Raw genomic sequence first — 23634 nt, forward strand, 5'->3', positions numbered from 1 at the left:
GTGGTTCCCAAAAGGTATAACCAAGAGCCAATTCCTGGATCCTGTAAATGTGGCCTTATTTGGAAAAAGAGTCATTGCGGATGTAATTAAATTAAAGATCTTGAGATGAAATCATCCTGAAATACTAAGTAAGGTCCTAAATCCTATGGCAAGTATCCTTATAAGAGAAGAGGAGAAAACACAGACGCAGAGGAGGTGGCCACGTGAAGACCAAGGCGGAGGTTGGAGTTGTGCAACCATATGCCAAGAAACGTCTGGAGCCACCAGGAACTGAAAGAGGCAAGGAAGGACTTCCTTCTAGAGCCTTCAGAGGGACACTGACACCTTGGGTATTAGAAGGCCCTACCAACACCTTGATTTCAGAGTTCTGGCCTCCAGAGCTGTGAAAGAATAAATTTCTGTTGTTTCAAGTTAGTGATAATTTCTTATGGCAGCCACAGGAAACAAATGCACCATTTGATCATTAACAGTGGGTAAGGAGATGCTTTCTGAAAGTTTGATGCTGTCACCATGAGTTTTAATGTAAGTTACCACCAATTATAACCAGAATGTCTTATTGTCATACATGATCCCCAAGTTTCTGCAACAACTCGGTAGAATAAACTATGACCATGGCTATTTAGGGAAAAGGAAGGAGGAGAAGGCACAAAACAGCTAATTAAAACCCATTTGGGTACTGGAATCATTTAGATAGGTGGATTCAACAAATTCTGTGATTATTCCTCTCCCTGAGGGCTGTTACACATTGTCAGAAGAGGCAAAAATTCTAATACCAATAAATGTAACAACATGCTTTGCAAATACTATAGTTTTTAGTCTTTTAGCTTTTGAATGTGTTCAGCTGCCCCAGAACTGGCATCAATCTGACTCCACTTTGCAAGCCATCCTGTCCTCTTCTCCAACAAGATCCTCCTTTCCTGTCTCGCTTACCATGTAACAGAGTAGAGAAAACACAGCTGCCTGCAATGAACCCACTCCCCAGACAAATCCAAGGAGCTTTACTTGGCTGTACCAACCAGCTTGTAAAATAACTACTCGAATGGGTAAAAAAGTAAAAATAAAAAGCAGATCTGTATTTTGTAGTTATTACACCAATTAAAAGTCATTTGATTTAGATTTTGTATTCAGTTATTCAAAATACACTTATTGTCTATGAATATATGAATCAAATTGTTCCATAAGCTATAAGCATAGAAAACTACTGACCCCACCCTTGAAAAGCTTACAATTCCTTGAGACATCTTTGAGCTTATCTTTTGGGTATTTTCTACATGAGACCAATAAAAAACAGGAAATTCATCTAAACAATTTGCTATCTACATTCATTCTCCCCTGTAAAAGGTGGTTTGTTAGACATTGTTGAGGATATAAAGATGTAGCAAACATTTCTTGTTTTTTAAAACTGAGTTGAACACAGGTCACTAAGCCTCAGACACTCCTTGGAAAGCCAGTTTCTTCCCCACTGCCAGTAGGCCATTTTATAACATCTGTTTTCTCAGATCGGGGATGTGGCTGATGAATGTTTCAACCCACAGACAGCAGCAGCTCTGGTTTTCCAAAGAAAGAAGGGTACAGAATTAAACTGCCAATGAGATCACTGCTTGACAATTAGGGCTGAAAACAATCAAACATAAAATTTTATCTATGCTAAGAATACAGCTATTTAAAAAATGTGTATTCAGGGGGAAACATATTGAGAAGGAATGTGGAAAATATAAACAACTTATTTCAGTGAAACATTTTTAACATTTTCCTCCTATGTTTGGTATAGTATTAGTTGTGCAAGAAATTATTTTTAACCCATTTGCAATTTAGAAGTACCCAGATTAGTATTATTAGTTTTGTGTTTTTTTAATTGGGATTCTTCTAAATTCTAGTTACAAGAGAAAAAATCCGGGCAGTACACCATTTTAATAAGGGGTAAAGGATTTAAGCCCAATACTTAACTATTACCTAAGCTTTAGGAATAAAGGAACGAATGCTTGGCTAATTCAGTGTGATTTGTGAACTGTACCTTTTTCATATGCCTGAGAAGGCAAAAGGTTTGTGAAGTCTTCAGTTGGAAGAATAGGCTCAGGGATATTGATTGAGCGGAAAGGACTGCCTTGTGTTGGCACAGGCCCGGCCTGTGACCCGTGTTCTTCTTTTTGCGTTTTCCTAGGGAAGGGAAACAAAGACAAGGCCACTTAGGGTCTTAAAACCTTATGGGTTAGGAGGAGATTGAGTTTAGAACAACTCAAGAGAACATTTCTATGCAATGGCTGTTTTTGTAAATCAAAAATGATCAAATACAAGCAATTCCTGTGGTTCAACGTAACTCATCACCTATTCTAGAGAAAAAAACGCTTCAGTATCCAGAAATTGCTTTCTAAATGTAATAGCTACATTCTTATTTTTCTGTTGCTCATGTCCCAATTATCAATATCTTTTTTTGCTTTTTAATTTTATTACATTTTGGGTGAAAGTTCACAGAGCAAATTAGTTTTTCATTCAAAAATTTTATGCACAAATTGTTTTGTGATGTTAGTTGCAATCCCCACAATGTGTCAGCACTCTTCCCCTTTCCCTTTCTGCCCTGGGCTCTCCATGTCCGTATGTCCAGTTTTCCTGTCCCTTCCTCCCTTCTCAGCTTTGCTTTTGGCCAGATGTTACCCATTTGGTCCCGTATACTTGATTGAGCTAAGAAACACGGTTCCTCGTGTGTGTTATTGTTTGTTTTACAGGCCTGTCTAAACTTTGGCTGAAAGGTAGACTTTGAGAATGGCTTCAGTGCTGAGTTAGCAGGGTGTCTGGGGCCATAGTCTTGGGCGTTCCTCCAGCCCCTATCACATCAGTAAGTCTGACCTTTTTTTGTGAATTTGAATTTTGTTCTACATTTTTCTCCCACTCTGCCCAGGACCCTCTGTTGTGATCCCTATTAGAGCATTTAGTGGCGGTTGCTGGGCACCACCTAGTTCTGGGCTCAGGCTGGTGGAGGCTGTGCTTCCTGTGGTCCTTGAGTCCTTTGGACTAGTATTTTTCTTGTGTCTTTGATTTTCTTCATTTTCCTTTGCCCCAAATGTGATGAGGCCAACAGATGTATCTTAGATGGCCACTCGCAAGCTTTTAAGACACAGACACTACTCGCCTAAGTAGAATGTAGAACATTTTCTTTTTGAACTATGTTATGCCATTTGACCTAGATGTCCTTCCAGACCATGGTCCCCAGCCCTCAGTCCCAGTAGGTCAGTCCCTCAAGGTATTTGGATGTGTCTAGGAAGCTTCCATTACTTTGTCTTCGTCAGGCTGTGCTGACTTCCCCTATTTTGTGTATCGCCAAAGTTGACAGTTGTCTACTATCTAGTTAGTGATTTCTTCTCCCCACCCCTCCGTTCCCTTGTAACAAGCAAAGATTTTGTGTAAACCTTTTCCTGAGTTTTTATAATAGTGGTCTCATACAATATTTGTCCTTTTGTGGTTGAGTTATTTCACTCAGAATTATGCCGTCCAGATTCATCCATGTTGTGAGATGTTTTGTGGATTCATCACTGTGCTTTATCATTGTTTAGCATTCCATTACATGTATGTACCATAATTTGTTTATCCATTCATCTGTTAATGGTCACTTAGCTTGTTTCCATCTTTGTGCTATTGTGAATAATGCTGCAATGAACATGGGTGTGCATATGTCTATTCATGTGACAGCTCTTATTCGTAGGAGTAGAATTGCTGGATCATATGGTATTTCGCTATTTCCATAGTGGTTGTACCATTTTACATTTCTACCAGCAGTGCATAAGAGTTCCAATCTCCCCAAAACCTCTCTCCAACACTTGTTATTTTGTGATTTTTTGGTTAGTGCCAGTACTGTAGGGGTGAGATGTTATCTCATTGTAGTTTTGATTTGCATTTCTCCAATGGCTAATGATTGCGAGTATTTCCTCATGTGTCTGTTAGCCGCCTGCCGCCTGAATGTCTACTCTGGTGAAGTGTCTCTTCATATCCTTTGCCCATGTTTTAATTGGGTTATTTGTCTTTTGTTTTCGAGGTATTGAAGTATTCTATACATTTTAGAGATTAGACCTTTGTCAGATATGTTGTAGCCAAAACTTTTTCCCAGTCTGTAGGTTCTCTTTTTACTCTAATGGTGAAGTCTTTTGATGAGTTTAAGTGTTTAATTTTTAGGAGCTCCCATTTATTATGTCTTCTGGTGTTTGTGCATTGTTAGTTATGGTTGTGTTCTCTTTATGCCATGTAGTAGGACACCTAGTGTTATTCCTACGTTTTCTTCCATGATTTTTATCATTTTAGGTTTTATATTTAGGTCTTTGATCCATGGTGTGAGGTATGGATCCTGTTACATTTTTTTACAGATGGACATCCAGTTTTGCCAGCACCATTTCTTACAAAGACTGTATTTTCCCCACTTAATGGACTTTGGTCCTTTGTCAAAGATCAGCTGACCATAGGTGAATGGATTTACATCTGGGTTCTCAATTCTGTTCCATTGTTCTATGTGTCTGTCGTTGTACCAATACCAGGCTATTTTGACTACCATGGCTGTATAGTAGGCTCTGAGATCAGGTAGTGTGAGGCCTTCTACTTTGTTCTTTTTCTTCAATAATGCTTTGTTTATCCATGGCCTCTTTCCTTTCCATATAATGTTGATGATTAATTTTTCCATCTCCTTAAAAAATGCTGTTGGTATTTGGATCAGGATTGATTGCATCTGTAGATTGCTTTGGGTAGAATTGACATTTTCACAATGTTGAGTCTTCCTATCCATGAGCATGGTCTGTTTTTCCATTTATGTAGGTCTTTTTGGTTTCTTGCAATAGCCTTTTGCAGTTTTCTTTGTATAGGTCTTTTAAATCCCTGGTTAGATTTATTCCTAAGTGTTTTATTTTTTTAGGGGCTATTATAAATGGTATTGTTTTACTAATTTCCTTTTTGAAGTTCTCTATCAGTTCCAGTAGTTTTCTTGTGGAATCTTTGGAACTCTCTTTGTATAGGATCATATCATCTGTGAGTAGGGATAGTTTTACTTCTTCCTTTCCAATCTGAATGCCCTTTATTTCTTTTTCTTGCCTTATTTCTCTAGCTAGGACTTCTACACAATGTTAAATAGGAGTGGTGATAAAGGGCATCCTTGTCTTGTCCCCATTCTCAGGAGGAATACTTTCAGCATCTCTCTGCTGATAGTGATGTTGGCTGTTGGTTTTGTATAGATACCCTTTATTGTGTTGAGGAGTTTCCTTCCAATTTTTATTTAATTGGGAGTTTTTGTCAGGAATGAGTGTTGGACTTTGTCAAATACCTCCTCTGCATCAATTGAGATGATCAGGTGGTTCTTTTTCTTTGTTCTATTTATGTGGTAGATTATATTGATTGATTTACTAATGTTGAACCATCCTTGCATACCTGGTATGAATCCCACGTGGTCATAGTGTATTATTTTTTTGGTATGATGCTAAATTCTATTGGCTAGGATTTGGTTGAGAATTCTTGCATCTATATTCATGAGATGTCTGTAATTTTTTTTGTGTGTGTGTGACGTCTTTGCCTGACGTTGGTATCAGGATTATGCTGGCTTCGTAGAATGAATTTGGAAGTATTCCTTCATTTTCTATGCTCTGAAATAACTTGAATAGTACTGGTGTGAGCTCTCTCTGAACATTTGGTAGAGTTCTCCAGTGAAGCTATCTGGGCCAGAGGTTTTTTTTTGTTGTTGGAAGTTTTTTTGTTTCCACTCCAATCTCTTCTCTTGTTTTGGTCTGTTCAGGTTTTATATCTCAACTTGTGTTAGTTTAGGTATGTAGTGTGTCTGTAGAAATTTCTCTATTTCCTCTAAGTTCTCAAACTGTTGAAATACCATTTTTCATAGTATTCTGTTACGATCCTTTTTGTTTCAGCTGGGTCTGTTGTAATGTCCCCCTTCTCATTTCTTATTTGGGTTATTTGCTTCCTCTCCTGTTTTTCTTTTGTCAGTTTGGCCAATGGTTTGTTGATTTTGTTGATCTTTCCAAAGAGCCAACTTTTGGTCTTGTTGATTTTTTCTGTTGTTTTTGTTCTCTATTTTTCCTCTAATCTTTATTGTTTAACTTCTTCTGGTGCCCAAGGGCTTCTTTTAATGTTCTCTTTCTGTTTGTTTGAGTTGTAGGGCTAACATTTTGATTTGGATCCCTCCTTTTTTTTTTTTTTTTTTTGATGTGTGTGTTTATTGCTATAAATTGACCTCTGAACACTGCCTTTGGTTTTGGTATGATGTGTTTTCATTCTCATTTGATTCTAGGAATTTTTTTTATTCCCTCTTTGATTTCTTCTATTGCCCAGTTGTTTTTAAAACTTGTGCTGTTGAATCAGTTCTGACTCATAAGCAAGTTATTATTCAGTTTCCATGTATTTGATTTTTTTCCTTGCTTTTCCTGTTACTGGTTTCTACTTTTATGGTGCTGTGATCAAAAAGAATGCTTTGTATTATTTTGATGTTTTGGATTTTATTGAGGGTTGCTTTGTGGCCTAAAATGTGGTCTATTCTGGAGAGTGTTCCGTGTGCTTTGGAAAAGAATGTATACTTTGCTGCTATTGAGTGGAATGTTCTATATATGCCTGTGATGTCAAGTTTGTTGATTCTGGCCTTTAGCTCTTCTGTGTCTTTGCTGAGTTTCTTTCTAGATGTTCTGTCCTTTACTGAGGGTGGTGTGTTGAATTCTCCTACTATTATTGTGGAGCCGTTTATTTCTTTTTTCAGTGTTTTTACTTTGTTTTATGTATTTTGGAGCCCTGTTCTTGGATGCATAGATATTTATTAAGGTTATGCCTTCTATGTTGTCCTTCCTTTTCTTTTAAGGTTGATTTTTCGTTAAAATCTATTTTATCTGAGATTAGTATTGCCACTCTTGTCCTTTTTTGGTTACTGTTTGCTTGATATTTTTTTCCATCCTTTGATTTTTAAACTATTTGTGTCTTTGTGTCTGAGTTGTGTCTCTTACAGACAGCATATTGATGAGTCGTGCTTTTTTAACCCATTCTACCACTCTCTGTCTCTTTACAGGTACATTTAAGCTATTTACATTCAGTGTGATTATCAATAGGTGTGATTTATTGCTGTCATATTATAGTTTTTTTGGTGTGTGTGTGGCACTGATATCTCTTTGTTCCTCTTACTTTCCTGTGCTGAGTTCCTTTCGTTTGTGGATTTTCTTTTCTGTTCTTTCATGTGAGAGATTTTGTGTTTCCTGAGACTTTATGTTTTTCTTTTTTTATTCTGATGAGTGGGTTAACTATCTTTGTGGTTATCTTGAAATTTACCCTATCTTCCTAAGTTTGAACCAGTCTTTCATTACTTGATATCATCTTCACTTTGTCTCCATTTGAAAATTCTGTACCTACACTGTTTATTCCCCTTTTTATTGTTTTGACACTGTTGTCATTTACAGATTGACATCTCTGTTTCCCTGTTTTAAGTCTTTTTAGCTTTGTTTTATTATTGAAAGCTCTTTACTTAGGTTGGTATCTGGCTGATGCTGTCCTGTGTCCTAGAATCCAGTTGTTGCCTGATGTTGTTGGTTCTCTAACTGAAGGATTTCCTTTAATATTTCTTGTAAGTTTGGCTTGGATTTTACAAATTCCTTTAATTTCTGCTTATCTGGAAATGGCCTAATTTTACCATGTATTTGAGAGAGAGTTTTGTAGAATACATTATTCTTGGTTGGCAATTTTTTTCTTTCAAGGTTTTACATAATCACCCCACCGAATTCTTTCCTGCATAGTTTTTGCCAAGAAATCAGAGCTTAGTCTTATTGTTTCCTCTCTGTAAGTGACTTTGTTTTTCTTGAACTGCTCTCAGGATTCTTAGTCTTTGGTTTTGGCAAGTGTAATTATGACATGTCTTGGAGATTTTCTTTTGGGGTCTGTTCTATATGGGGTTCATCGAGCTTTCTGAATGGTCAGGTTTTCATTTTTCATGATATTTAGGAAGTTTTCTGCCAACAAACTTTCAAGAATCTTCTCCATGTTTTCCATTTTAACCCCCTGTTCTGGAACTCTGATCACATGCAAATTTTTGCTCTTGATTGTGTCTCACATAATTCTTAGGTTTTCTTCATTCTTTTCTCCGATTTTTCCTCAAAGTAGTGTCCATGGATTTATCTTCAACCTCACTGATTCTGTCTTCCTTTGTTTCAAATTTACTCCTAAAACCCTGTATTGAGTTGTCCTTTTCTGAAATTTTATTGTTTATCTTTTGGATTTCTAGTTGCTGTTCTTTATGATTTCTAATTATTTATTTTGATGTTTTAGTCTTTTATTGTTTTCCTTAATTCTTCTGTTTCTTTGTGTTTTCCTTGATTTTTGGCTATGTTTTTGTTGGTTTTGGCTGTTTTCCATGATTTTGTCTATTTTTCCCTTGGTTTTGTCTGTGTTTTCCTTGAACCTTTCCTAATCTCTTGGAGAGCCCTAAATATAAGTCTTTTAAATTCCATATCAGGTAGTTCCACTGCCTTTTCTTCTATCTGAAGGTCATCTGATTCCTTATTTTGGTCACTTTCTGGAGCCATCTTATCGTGCTTTTCCATATGTTTTGATATTATCTGCTATCTCTTAGACATTAAGGTATTATTGATTGATTGGTTGTGTGTTTGTTTCTTTCACCCTGCTTCTTTGTTTTGCTTTGATATGTCAGGGCGGGCAGGTCAGCTGTACTTTTCTGCTTGCTTGTCTGTGGGCATGATAGCTCTCACCACCTTGTCTGAGTGGGCAGGGCAGCAGCAGGCAGGCGAGCCCGCTTTGCTGTACGCTGGCTTCATGAGGTGGTTGAGAGTGAATTGGGTGGGTGCTCTCTGCCTCCTGATGTTGATCCAGCAATGTAGGAGCATTCATAACCCCTTGCCAGATAGGTAGGTGTGTCAGATGGGAAGATGTATGCTTTCATTTCCCTCTGTTCAGCAGCCACTCGAGTGGTAGGAGGAGGACAGTGCAGGCCTGGTGCGGTGACAGGCCTGAGTTAGGGGTGCTCTAGCTACAGTGGCATGGTGAGGGCTGGTGGGAAAATGGGTAGGGTATGGGACTAACTGGGGGGAACAAAGAAAAGAAAAGAGATAGAAAGAAAGAAAGGGGGCAGCTGGCAGGTGGAGCTGGGCGGATCTGGGGGCCAGCAGGAAGGGGAGGAGGTGGTGTATGGGGCTAGGGGCTAGGTGAAAAGTAGAAAGTGGCAGGCTGGTAGTTGTCTAGCTATGACAGTGCAGCATGGCCCAGTGGGAAGAGGGGGAGCTGGCTTATGATCTAAGTGTGAGGGAAAAATAAATAAATAAACAAAATTTAGAAATAGTGTGGTACCCATGATGGGGTCCAAGAATAAGTGATGACTCCAAGTCCTTACAACTAACAGCATTGGGCATCCATGGTCTGGCTAGAGAGCTGACACCAGTGTGCTCTAAGGAACAGGGACATGCATTCCTCACAGACACTCGGGGGACAGTTATCAGCCCCCTGCCTTGCTCAGAGTGTTACCCTCTGCTGCATCTAGATACTTGTGCATACACCAATCAACACTGCTCCTCTAAGACTGTAGGTGAGAGCCCGCACCACACACTTGGTGGCCGACTACCTGGACACCAGAGCTGAATCCATACAAGAAAAGTGAATGGACTCCTAGGCTCATATACCTCATAACAGCTCTAGCCATCTAGTGACAGGACATTAGAGTTTCAAAGGCATTAATAATCAATCTAGCTCACTTGAGCAGCCTATTTGGGTATATCAAAACAAAACAAAGCAAGAATCTAGGACACAGTAAGCAAACATAAAATAAATTAATATAACCAGTAGATGGCTCAGAGACAACAAGCAATAACAAATCACATAAAGAAGCAGACCGCGATTACTTCAATGAGGTCTCAAAACAAAGAACCAAGGAATCTTCCAGAAGAAGATATATTCCTGAAATTATCAGAGGTAGAATGCAAAAGATTAATACACAGAACGCTTCAAGACATCAGGAACGAGATCAGGCAAAACACAGAACAAGCCAAGGAACACACAGATAAAGCAGTCGAGGAAATTAAGAAGGTTATTCAAGAGCATATCGACAAATTCAATAGGCTGCAAGAATCCACAGAGAGACAGCAATCAGAAATTCAGAAGTTTAACAATAAAATTTCAGAATTAGACAACTCAATAGAAAGTCAGAGGAGCAGAATTGAGGAACTGGAAGTCAGAATTAGTGAGAAAGAAGATAAAACACTTGGCAACAATATATTCAAAGAAAAATCAGGTAAAAGAGTTAGAAAAAAATGAATAAACCCTAAGAATCATGTGGGACTCTATCAAGAGAAATAACGTACTAGTGACTGGAGTACCAGAACAGGGAGGGAAGACAGAAAGTACAGAGAAGTGTTAAAGATTTGTTGGCAGAAAACTTGCCTGATACCATGAAAAATGAGAAGATATCTATCCAAGATGCTCATCGAACCCCACACAAGGTAGATCCCAAAAGAAATTCACAAAGACATATAATCAAACTTCCCAAAACCAAAGATAAAAAGAGAATTTTAAGGGCAGCTAGGGATAAACAAAAAGTCACCTACAAAGGAGAGTCAATATGACTAAGCTTGGACTACTCAGCAGAAACCGTACAGGCAAGAAGGCAATGGGATGACATATACAAAGCCTTCAAGGAAAAAAATTGCCATCCAAGGATCATGTATCCAGTGAAATGGCCTTTAAATATGAAGGTGAAATTAGCACATTTCCAGATAATAGAATTTCAGTGAATTTGCAAAAACTAAACCAAAACTACAAGAAATATTAAAGGGAGCGCTCTGGTTACAAAATCAATAACATCAGATAACAACCCAAGACTAGAACAAAGGACAGAGCAACCAGATACCAAACCAGATAGGGAAATCACAAAAATAAATCAAGATTTTTAAAAAAGGTTCAAAACAGGGAAACGGAAAGTGGAAAAACATACCTTGCTCATGGATAGGAAGACTAAACATTGTAAAAATGTCTACTCTACCCAAAGTGATCTATAGAGACAATGTAATCCCAATCCAAATAACAATGACATTTTTTATGAGATGGAGAAACAAATCACCAAGTTCATATGCAAGGGACAGAGGCCCCAGATAAGTAAAGCTTTACCAAAAAAGAAGAAAAAAGTGGGAGGCCTCATTCTACCTGATTTTAGAACCTATATACCACCACAGTAGTCAAAACAGCCTGGTACTGGTACAACAACAGATACATAGAACAATGGAACAGATTTGAGAATCCAGACATAAATCCATCCACATATGAGAAGCTGATATTTGACAAAGGCCCAAAGTCTGTTATATGGGGAAAAGACAGTCTTTTTAACAAATGGTGCTGGCATAACTGGATATCCATCTGCAAAAAAATGAAACAAGACCCATACCTCACTCCATGCACAAAAATTAACTCAAAATGGATCAAAGACCTAAATATAAAATCTAAAACAATAAAGATCATAGAAGAAAAAATAGGGACAACACTAGGAGCCCTGATACACAGCATAAACAGTATATGAAACATTACTAACAATGCATAAACACCAGAAGAGAAACTAGATAACTAGGAGCTCCTAAAAAGCAAACACTTATGTTCATCTAAAGGCTTCACCAAAAGAGTAAAAAGATTACCTACAGACTGAGAAAAATTTTTTGGCTATGAAAAATCAGATCAGTGTCTGATCTCTAAAACCTACATGATACTGCAAAAACTCAACACTAAAAAGACAAATAACCCAATTAAAACATGGGCAAAGGATATGAACAGGCACTTCACCAAAGAAGACATTCAGGTGGCTAACAGATACATGAGGAAATGCTCACGATCATTAACCATTAGAGAAATGCAAATCAAAACTACAATGAGATACCATCTCACCCCAATAAGTCTGGCATTAATCCAAAAAACACAAAATAATAAATTTTGGAGAGGTTGTGGAGAGACTGGAACACTTATACACTGCTGGTGGGAATGTAAAATGGTACAACAACTTTGGAAATCAATTTGTCACTTCCTTAACAAGCTAGAAATAGAAGTACCATAGGATCCAGCAATCCCACTCCTTGGAATATATCCTAGAGAAATAAGAGTCTTCACACAAACAGATACATACATGCCCATGTTCATTGCAGCACTGTTTACAGTAGCAAAAAGATGGAAGCAACCAAAGTGCCCATGAATGGATGAATGGATAAATAACTTATGGTATATTCATATAATGGAATACTATGTAATGATTAAGAACAATGATGCATCCATGAACGATCTCATAACATGGAGGAATGTGGAAGGCATTATGCTCAATGAAATTCATAGGTCACAAAAGGACAAATATTGTATGAGACCACTACTATAAGAACTCAAGAAAAAGTTTGAATGGTGGGGAGGGAGGGAGAGGGAAAGGGGTATTCACTAATTAGATAGTAGACAAGAACTATTTTAGGTGAAGAGAAAGAACACACGATACAGGAGAAGTCAGCACAACTGGACTAAACTAAAAGCAAAGAAGTTTCCTGAATATGACCGAATGCTATGAAGGCTAGAGTAGCAGGGACGGGAGTCTGAGGACCTTGGTTTCAGGAGACATCTAGGTCAGCTGGCATAAGATGTATTAAGAAAACGTTCTGAATCCCACTTTGGTGAGTGGCGTCTGGGGTCTTCAATGCTAGCAAGCGGCCATCTAAGATGCATCAATTGGTCTCAACTCGTCTGCAGCAAAGAAGAATGAAGAACATCAAAGACATAAGGCGAAGATGACCTCAAGAGACAGAAAGGGCCACATAAACCAGAGACTACATCAGACTGAGATGGGAAGAACTAGATGGTACCTGGCTACAACTGATGACTGCTCTGAAAGGGAACACAACAGTGAATCCCTGAAGGAGCAGAACAGTGGAATGCAGATCTCAGTCTCGTAAAAGACCAGCCTCTGAATGAGACTAGAGGGACCCAGGAGGTCATGGTCCCCGGATCCTCTAGCCCAAGACTGGAACCATTCCCAAAGCCAACTCTTCAGATAGGAATTGGACTACACTATAAGACAGAAAATGATATTGGTGAGGAGTGAGCTTCTTGGCTCAAGTAGACACATGAGACTATATGGGCAGCTACTGTCTGGAGGCGAGATGAGAAGGTAGAGTGGGACAGGAGCTGAATGGACGTGGGGTATACAGGGTGGAGAGGAAGAATGTGCTGTCTTATCAGGGGGAAAGCAGCTAGGGAACACAGCAAGGTGCGAGTACATTTTTGTATGAGAGACTGACTTGATTTGTAAACTTTCACTTAAAGCACAATAAATAAACAAAACAAATAAATAAATTCATGAAATGAGAAATCATATTATAAAGACTTTGTTTAGGTATAGTAGTTGATGGATTGTGTAGAACAATGGAACACTCTCTCATTTGCAGTAAAAATAAATTTATGTCTTCTATCATTGTTTTACCATTGAAAAAAAGGCATAGCAGGGGCTGGTGGGTGGGGGCAGGCGGGAACAGGTGCAGCAGGGGACTGGTAGCTCTCTACTCAGGGTGGTGCATTAAGGCTCAGTGGGACGGGGTAGAAGGGGCATACAAGACTAGATGGGAGAGAGAAGAAAAGGTAGAAAGGGAAAAAGAAAGAGAAAGAAAAAAAATGGCATAGTGGGAGCCATTTGGTGGGGGTGGTGTGGACTGGGGGTGGTGTGGGCCAGTGCTTCTCTAGCCAAAGCAGTATGGTGTGGCCTGGCAGGAATGGGTAGACGTGGGGTGTGGGGATAGGTGGGAGGGAGAAAGAAAAGGAGGAATGAGAAAAATTAATTAAATAAAAATAATTAAAAAAAATGAAGTGTGGGAGCTGGGCCGGCAGTGGGCCGGTATCTCTCTACCTGCGGTGGGTCTTGCAGGAAGGGGTAGAGGTGGCATACAGGGCTAGGTGGGAAGGAGAAAGAGAAAAAAGAAAACCAAATGGCATGACAGGAGCCAGCGGGTGGGGCCCTGGTAGACCTGGGCTGGCGACAGAGCAGTATCTCTATAGGCAAGGTGGTATGTCATAGCTCAGTGGGAAGGGGTAGAGGTGGGGTGTGGGTTGGGTGGGAGGAGAAAGAAAAGGAAGAAATGAAAAATCAAATAAATATATATGGTGTGGCCCCTGATGTGTCCATCAATTTGTCATACCGTGGGGGCTTATGTGTTGCTCTGATGCTGGAACCTATGTCACCAGTATTCAAATATCAGTAGGGTCACACATGGCAGGCAGGTTTCAGCTGAGCTTCCAGACTAGGACAGACTAGGAAGAAGGACCCGACAGTCTACTTCTGAAAAGATTTAGCCAGTGAAAACATTATGAATAGCAGCAGAACATTTTTTGATATAGTACCAGAAGATGAGCCCCTCAGGTTTGAAGGCTCTCAAAAGACGACTGGAGAAGAGCTGACCCCTCAAAGTAGAGTCAACCTTAATGACATGGGTGGAGTCATGCTTTCAAGACCTTCATTTGCTGATGCGGCACGACTCAAAATGAGAAGAAACAGCTGCAAACATCCATTAGTAATCGGAAAGTGGACTGTACCATGTATGAACCTAGGAAAATTGGAAATAGTCAAAAATGAAATGGAATGCATAAACGTAGATATCCTAGGCATTAGTGAGCTGAAATGGATTGTATTGGCCATTTTGAATCAGACAATCATATGGTCTACTACACTGGGAACGACAACTTGAAGAGGAATCGCGTTGCATTCATTGTCAAAAAGAACATTTCAAGATCTATCCTGAAGTATAACACTGTCAGTGATAGGATAATATCCATACACCTACCTACAAGGAAGACCAGTTAATACGACTATTATTCAAATTTACACATCAACCACTAAGGCCAAAAAAAGATTTTTACCAACTTCTTTAAAAAAAAAAAAAAAAAACTGCAGTCTGAAATTGATCGAACATGCAATCAGGAATCATTGATAATTACTGGAGCTTGGAATGTGAAAACTGGAAACAAAGAAGGATCGGTAGTTGCAAAACATGGCCTTGGTGATAGAAACAATGCAGGAGATTGCACGATAGAATTTTGCAAGACCAAGGGCTTCTTCATTGCAAATACCTTTTCACCAACATAAACAGCAACTATACATATAAAAAAAAAAAAAAGGACCTTGCCAAATGGAATACACAGGAATCAAATCGACTACATTTGTGGGAAGAGATGCTGGAAAAGCTCAATAGCATCAGTCAGAACAAGGCCAGGGGCTGACTGTGGAACAGGCCATCCATTGCTCATATGCAAGTTGAAGTTGAAACTGAAGAAAATTAGAACAAGCCGATGAAAGCCAAAGTACCACCTTGAGTATATACCACACGAATTTAGAAATCATCTCAAGAATACATTTGACACATTGAACACTAATGACCGAAGACCAGACAAATCGTGGTATGACATCAAGGACATCATACATGAAAAAAGAGATCATTAAAAAGACAAGAAAGAAAGAAAAGACCAAAATGGATGTCAGAAGAGACTCTTGAACATTGAGTAGCAAAAGTGAGAGGAAGAAATGAAGTAAAAGGGTTGAACAGAAGATTTCAAAGGTCAGCTTGAGAAGACAAAGTAAAGTACTATAATAACATGTACAAACACTTGGAGATAGAAAACCACAAGGGAAGAACACTCTACGCATTTCTCAAGCTGAAAGAACTGAAGAAAAGATTCAAGCCTCGAGATGCAATATTGAAGGACTCTGGGGAAAATACTAAACAACTCAGGAAGCATCAAGAGAAGATGGAAGGAATACAGAGTCACTGTACCAAAAGGAATTGGTCAATATTCAACCATTTTGGGAGGTACCATATGAGCAGGAACCAATGGTACTGAAGGAAGAAGTCCAAGCTGCAATGAAGGCATTGGCAAAAACAAGACTCCAGGAAATGATCGAATGCCAACTGAGATGTTTCAACAAACGGATGCAGCAGTGGAAGTACTCACTTGTCTATGCCAAGAAATTTGGAAGACAGCTACCTGGCCAATCAACAGGAAGAGATCCATATATATGCCTATTCCCAAGAAAGGTGATCCCACCAAATGAGAAATTATTGAACAATATCATTAATATCACATGCAAGTAAAATTTTGCTGAAGATCATTCAAAAGCCACTGCAGCAGTATATCGACAGGGAACTGCCAGAAACTCAAGCCGGATTCAGAAGAGGACCTGGAACCAGGGATATCACTGCTGATCTCAGATGGATTCTGACTGAAAGCAGAAAATACCAGAAAGATGTTTACCTGTGTTTTATTGACTATGCAAAGGCATTCGACTGTGTGGATCATAACAAATTATGCATAACATTGCAAAGAATGGAAACCCAGAACACTCAATTGTGCTCATGAAGAACCTGTTCGTAGACCAAAAGGCAGCCGTTCAAACAGAACAAGTGGATACTGTGTGGTTTAAAGCCAGGGAAGGTGTGTGTCAGCACTGTCTCCTTTCGCCATACCTATTCAATCTGTATGTTTAGCAAATAATCCAAGAAGCTGGACTATATGAAGAAGAACGGGGCATAAGGATTGGAGGAAGACACATTAACAACCTGTGTTATGCAGATGACACAACCTTGCTTGCTGAAAGTAAAGAGGATTTGAAGCACTTATTGATGACGATCAAAGACCACAGCCTTCAGTATGGATTAGACCTCAACATAAAGAAAACAAAAATCCTCACAAGTGGACCAACTAGCAACATCATGGTAAACGGGGAAAAGATTAAAGTTGTCAAGCATTTCATTTTACTGGGATCCACAATCAACACCCATGGAATCTGCCGCAAAGGCCTCTTTACAGTGTTGAAAAGCAAAGATGTCACGCTGAAGGCTAAGGTGCACCTGACCCAAGCCATGGCGTTTTCAATTGCTTTATATGCATGTGAAAGCTGGACGAGGAATAAAGAAAACCAAAGAATTGATGCCTTTGAATTGTGGTGTTAGAGAATATTGAATTCACCATGGACTGCCAAAAGAATGAACAACTCTATCTTGGAAGAAGTACAACCAGAATGCTCCTTAGAAGCATGAATGGTGAGACTACTTTAGGACATGTTGTCAGGAGGGATCAATCCCTGGAGAAGGACATCGTGCTTGGTAAGGTAGAGGGTGAGCCAAAAAGAGGAAGACCTGCGATGAGAAGGATTGACACAGTGGCTGCAACAATGGGCTTAAGCTTAACAATGATTGTGAGGATGGCGTAGGACTGGGCAGTGTTTCGTTCTGTTGTACATAGGGTCACTTTGAGTCGGAACTGACTCAATGGCACCTAACAGCAACAATGGTTCGGCTGGAACTAGCAGGTGTGGGTGGGGCAGACTTGGGGTGGTGGTGTGGTGGTATTGCTCTAGTCCTGTATAACCAAGGTGGCATGGTGTGGCCCAGTGGGAAGGGGCAAAGGTGATGTATGGGCTAGGTGGGAGGAAGAAAGAAAAGAAGAGGGAATAAAAGCAAAAAATGGCACATCAGGAGCTGGCAGGTAGGAGTGGGGCAGACTTGGGCTGGCAGTGGGCCGGTGTCTCTCTAGCCAAGGCAGAGTAGCATAGCTCAGTGAGAAGGTATAGAGGTGGAGTACATGGCTAGGTGGAAGGGAGAAAGAAAAGGGAAAAGAAATAATAAAAATATATACATGGCACGGCTGGAACTGGCAGGTGGGGGTGGGGCAGACCTGGGCTGATGGCGGGTCAGTGTCTCTCTAGTCTTGTCTAGCCAAGATGTGGCCTGCCAGGAAAGGATAGAGGTGAGGTACAGGCTGTGTGGGAGGGAGAAAGAAAAAGAAGGAAAAAAATGGTGTGGCAGGAGCCAGCATGTGAGGGTGTGGTGGACTTAGATTAGTGGCAGTCTCCCTAGCCAAGGCAGCTTGGCATGGCCCCTCCTGAGAGGTAGAAGTGGTATAAGGGGCGGAAAGGTAAGGGCTGGGAAAGCCTGTTCCTCTAATTACCGGGTGCTCCATCACCTGCTGGGAGCTCTGTGAAGTTGCCTTCCCATACTTCCTGTCTAAGGTCCCTGATGGCTGTGCTCCAAAATGGCGACACTGTGTCCTGTTCGTTGGCAGGGAACCTCCACTCCCTATCTCTTCTCATCCTCTGTTTCCCTTCAGTTCCTTCTTCCATTCAGTGCTTGATTTAGTTCTTTATCCCTTTATTTGACCCTGACATTTGTATTTGTTTTGCTTATTTTTGTGGGTCTTTGCTGCAGAGGGACAGCGTGATGTGTCTGTCTAGGGCACCATGTTGGCTCCACCTCTCCAGTTATCAATATCTTTATAGAGTTTGCAAGGGTGACAATTTGCTTGCAGTGATTTACATTTACTAAATAAAGCCACTGAAAGGTACCAGGAAGTAGCAAGTCTTCAACTGAAAACCATAATCAGTTCTCCAGGGCCACAGGAATAGTATGCCCATATTTTAATTTTAAATTTGGTAATATTTAAAAACATAATAAAGATTATATATTTTTAATAGTGAAACTCTACTTGATTTGGTTGGGACATTGTCAGATAAATTTGTTTTTAATAATAGAAGTTAAATAACTGTTGCATTAGAAAACAAATTAAAAAAAAATAAAAACACCGGTGGTCCCACTATGTTGACACGACAATTGTTACTTTAAAATATATCTTTCTAGTTGCTATTTTGCATGTTTTTATAGTTGTAATCAAAGCATCATTTTATATTATTTTTATTATTAAATGAATTCTACCATGTACATAATTACCATCTAGTTTTAGTATTAACCACTTTTTATGGCTCTATATCCTCCATCACATGTTGATGCTGTGGAGCACAGGGGCCAGCCAGCTATACTCCAATAGTGGAGAAGGTGTTTTCGGTGCCCTCTGCATAAACCGCTGCCTATGACTTTGCCTCTGGCAAATTTTTTGTAAGACACTCACTTGGCTTTAACTTTTCGAGATTCTCTTCGCTTCTCCTGTTGAAGCTGTTCAATTTTCTGCTGCATTTCTTCTTGTTTTGAAGTGATCGCCTGGATCATCGACATGGCATTGCTCAACTCTTCCTAAAATATAAGAAGGTATGTATTTAAACCGGAGCCTTGGTGACACAGTGGTTAAGAGGTATGGCTGCTAACCAAAAGGTTGGCAGTTTGAATTCACCAGCTGCTCCTTGGAAACCCCATGGGGCAATTCTGCTCTGTCCTGTAGGGTCACTATGAATCGGAATCAGCTTGACGGCAACAGGTTTTTTTTTTTTATTTTATGTATTTAAACTGGTACATGGGGTAAGAGTATGTAATATAATATCTAGTCCGTCCATCCATAGTAGTCTTTTAATACATATTTGTTGAATGAACGAATGACTGAATGAATGAGAGATACCTACTTCTATTGTGGCCTCTAATTTGAACACCAAAACCAAAACCAAACCCGCTGCTGCCAAGTGGATTCCAACTCATGGCAACCCTATAGGACAGAATAGAACTGTCCATAGGGTATGAACACAGAGCTTCAAAAGGGTAAGACATGAATTTTTTTTTTTTTTTTTCACTATAACTAGTGAATGGCCAGAGGAGAAATTCCTGCATTTGGCTTCTAGAGGCAAATGCAATTTTTCTACTTGTGTTACTAATACCAAGAATCTGCTTTTCACCAGGGAAATAGGAAAGGGGGCTACCTTGAAATAGTTTAATGAATTCTTCATCTCAGTAACTTTTTCTTCCATGGAGCACTTGCAGCTCTTCACCTTCTCTTCCAAAGCATATTCTCCATGTTGAATTCTTGTCAGTTCTTGCATTGCTTCTGTGAAACCAGTTTTCAGTTCAGAGGCCAGGGCCTGCAACTAAATAATACAGAAAGAGGAAATTCACTTCGCTGTAAATTATTATAAAAGTCACCATTGGCCCCTTAAACTTTGCTTTTGTTTAAGAAACCAGGCTCTTGGAAATCTACAGACCTTATTTAAGGGGATACTAAAATTTGGACGCTTAAGGCAACCTTGACCCCATCCACCTAGGGAAAAGGGAGTCTTCTTTATACAGCACATGGTGAAGCTTTATAAGGACAAGAAAGAAAGCAATTAATTAAGTTTACAAGTGTTTCTGCAAACTACTATTTAATCTAAAACCTTTGATTAAAACGAGATTTACTTGAAAAGCAACATATGCCTGTGAAAGACCATCATGATCCGGAAATTCTTCAGTTCTGTGGAAGAAGAGGAATGGTCATATTCCCGCAGGGTATTATGAGAAAAAAAAAAAAAAATTATGAGAGGATGAAGAAATTCAGTTCTTTTTCCCTTCAGAGATTAAAGGATTAAAAAGAGTAATAGCTAAGTGTAACTAAGAGCCTCTTTGAAAGGGAGGAGATTTTAAGATATTATTGGATAACATCATGGAAAATGAGATAATGGCATTTTACACAGCAGTGGGCTTCAGTCCATAAGGAAGGCATGGAAATATCTATAATGGCAGGAGCTCAGTATGTTGTGGGTAGTGATGGGAATCATCTTCAGTGGTCAAGGATGGCAGTGCAGGAGTGCACATATCGGAATTCCACTGTCAACTTCCACACCATGAAGGGGTGTCAAATACAGAGTCAGACAAACCAAGCTTCACATCTTAGTGCTCTCCTACAAGTACTATGACCTTAGGCAAGTTGGTTAACCTCTTTGAAGCAGTTTTCCCATCTGTAAAATAGCTAGAATAATACATATTTCACAGGGCTGTCATGAGGATTAAATGAGTAAATATAGGTAAGGTGCCTACTGGCTTGATACATAAAAGGTGTTCAAGAAATTCTCATTTTTCTCACCCCCCCTTATGTAGCAAATCAAAAAGTTGAGCAGAAACTGAAATGTGGAGAAAATGGAGCACTTCTGAAGTTCAGTTTTATTTATTGAACAAATGAGAAAAGCATTTTCAAGGCAGTGAGTTAATAATAACAATAAAGTGATAATAACATTAATCTCTCCTGACATTTAGTTCACACCCTACTAAGCAGAGGAACTCTTAGCTCCAGATCTCTTACAACATAACATTTTAAAAGGTTTCTTTTGTAACTGAAAATGTTCACCCAGTAACCTTGTTTGAAAGGAATGAAAACTAGTGTTATTAACATTACTTCAAATGTGTATTTCTAAACATCATCTGAATCTGGTCGTCTAAACGGTCCCAACTTGGAACGGCACCTTCCCCTTGAAATGACAGCGTCTTACAGCACTGTTTTTTTTTTTTTTCTTTTCTTTTAACAAAGGGCTTTGTGGTTCACTGTACTTCACAAACAATTTCTTTCAAGGGCTGGTTAGTAGGGAGAAATAAGAGGAACCAGAGATCATTTTGAGGAAGAAAGCAGGACCTGGCAAGTGTTTGAGGCTGGGAGACAGAAAAATAGCAGGGACTAGGAAACAACATAAGAAATCTGCTTTTCACTCCGATCATTTTTATTTTTAATTCATTTTAGTGGTGAATTTCGGTATTTGTCCTGATTCAGTTATCATGATGGACTATCACCAGGTCAACTACTTTTTGGTCTGGCACTGTTCATTATGTAAATTCTTCCTCAGTGAACAAAATAAATAAAATTGATGGCTGTATGATGTCAAAAGAAAACATACGTGAGTTTGAAAATTGAAAGAAGGAAACCCTGACATTCACTCAGGTGCTCAAAGGGCCACTTTCAAGTGCTGGGAAAAGAAAGGGAACCACTATCCGACAGAAATAGGTTTCATTATTGCTGCTTTTTTAGGTGGATGTGTGGAGTTTTCCCCAGGAGTCAAATGGCATTAGCAGAGTTCCAAGGGAAAGGACCTTTCCTTACCTGTAGAACCTCAGTTCTGAAAATTAAGAACTATTGATGTGTTTTCTCTAACAACTAACTTAATATAAAGACTTGGGGAATTCTGAAACATTTTGAGCTATGAGCCCTTCTCAACTATTAGTTTGAGCTGCTGGAGTACCTGTCACTGAAGTAACACTATTGCTTTAAAACAACTTCACAACCACTGACCAGTCAGGGAGGGGAAGCCATCATGAGCACAAACACACACCTGAAACAACATGTTACTTATGAGATGCCTGGGCTCTTAATATCGTTGGCTGCTACAGACTGGCTTTCCAGTACCAACCTGGCCACTTCCTTGTGAATACAAAACACTCTGAAGATAAAGTCTTAACATCTCTTCTACACACTTTCTTCAGCTTTCTTATTTGACAGCCCACAGCCCACCCCAAGGATTAGAAATGGGTGTCTACCTTGTTCTCCAGCGAGTTGAACACGTTCCTCATCTCGTTGATTTTTTCATGAAGCTGCTCTAGAGAGGTTATGATCCCTCCATCCTGCCGCTGGAGGCGGGCTCCCACTGGAGGTAGATTCAGGGAAGACTTGTACCTTGAAGCCTAGGGCACCACAGAGGGCATCTTAGGCTCAAAGAAATAGGGGAGAGGAGTCCGAATTCTTCCTATTTCCTGCTTTTAATTTATTTCTCATTTTTCTTTGCTCTCTTGGCTTCTTAACTCTTCTTAAGATGAATTTTAGTCAGTGTCTTCCATTTCTTTTAACCAAAGATCCTTCAGGCCTCAAACTAAATTTTTATATGCTCCAATTTTTTCCTAATGCACAATTTCCCTTCCTTTGTTTCCATTACCAACATTAGGAGGTTAATAGGAGGCAGGGGACTAGGCCTGCGCCTTAGGAATTCTGCAAAGTTGTAAACGTCAAGGTTTGGGAAACCTCCACAAGCCAGGTGCGATTCCCACAACACTTGACTAAAGCCTCTATAACAGCAAAAGCCGAGATATTTTGAACTAGAACATGACTGCAAGGGTGTTGAGGTAATTATTTTAGTTTCTCCTGAATCATGGTCACTGCAGAGGAAACATGATTCTTCTGCCAGCTTCCTTCTTCCTAATTTTAGGTGCCTTTATTAATCCTCCAAAATTAAATCACAAGTGTGCAGTAAGTAATTCAAACAGTCAAGAGCAAATTTCCCAAATGCACTCCTTTATGCCTCCTGCAGAAGTTGACCTTAATGTCATCCTTACAGGGCCCTAGTGCAGTGGATGTGAGGCTTGGTATGCTGGAAATCTATCTCATCGGTCTCTGGATGCACCACAGCCTGGTACAGTTAACTTCTCTGGTGTTAGAAGAACATCCACCAATGGCAAAGGGAGAGTGAGGCTGAAACAGGACTTACAAATCCTAGAAAGCTTTCAATGGCAGTTTTGATGATGAAACCTATTGCTGTAGGTCTGGTTCCCATCATTTTTCAATTAGAAGTCTTTTTGGCACATGACTTATTTCTCAAAATTATTTTCATTACAGAGAAAAAGAAAGAAGAAAAAAGTGAATCACCTTAAATCTCATTACTTCAACATAACAATTAACATGGTGGTGTATTTCCTCCCATTTTGTTCTATACATATGAATGTGGATATTTATATGGTTGAAATCACACTACAGATACATTTTGATTCTGCCCCTCCTTTTTGCCTAACATTCTCATAAGCCCTTTCCAATACCCTTCAAAATTTTTTCTAAATATCTATTTTTAATGGTTATATAATATTCTATCTTATGGATGTGCCAGAATTTACCTGTTTACTTTTGTTGGAAATTTATATTGTTTGTAATTTTTTGATATTATCAATACTGCTG

The 23634-nt window shown here is 39.4% G+C and overlaps 1 protein-coding gene across 2 annotated transcripts in view; it reads right to left on the reverse strand.

The window, feature by feature from the left end:
- ARHGEF33 (Rho guanine nucleotide exchange factor 33) overlaps positions 1–23634 on the reverse strand; it is an 80161-nt gene that overhangs the window by 50767 nt on the left and 5760 nt on the right. For both annotated transcript variants that reach the window (XM_003416090.4, XM_064277178.1), the window contains exons 3-5: positions 19658–19822; positions 18922–19043; positions 2015–2157 (exon numbers count right to left, since the gene is read on the reverse strand). In XM_003416090.4, coding sequence (XP_003416138.1) covers positions 2015–2157; positions 18922–19043; positions 19658–19822 — 430 coding nt within the window. The remainder of the gene's footprint in view (positions 1–2014; positions 2158–18921; positions 19044–19657; positions 19823–23634) is intronic.

Source organism: Loxodonta africana, chromosome 26 (assembly GCF_030014295.1).
Source record: "Loxodonta africana isolate mLoxAfr1 chromosome 26, mLoxAfr1.hap2, whole genome shotgun sequence".
In the NCBI taxonomy this organism is placed as follows: domain Eukaryota; kingdom Metazoa; phylum Chordata; class Mammalia; order Proboscidea; family Elephantidae; genus Loxodonta; species Loxodonta africana.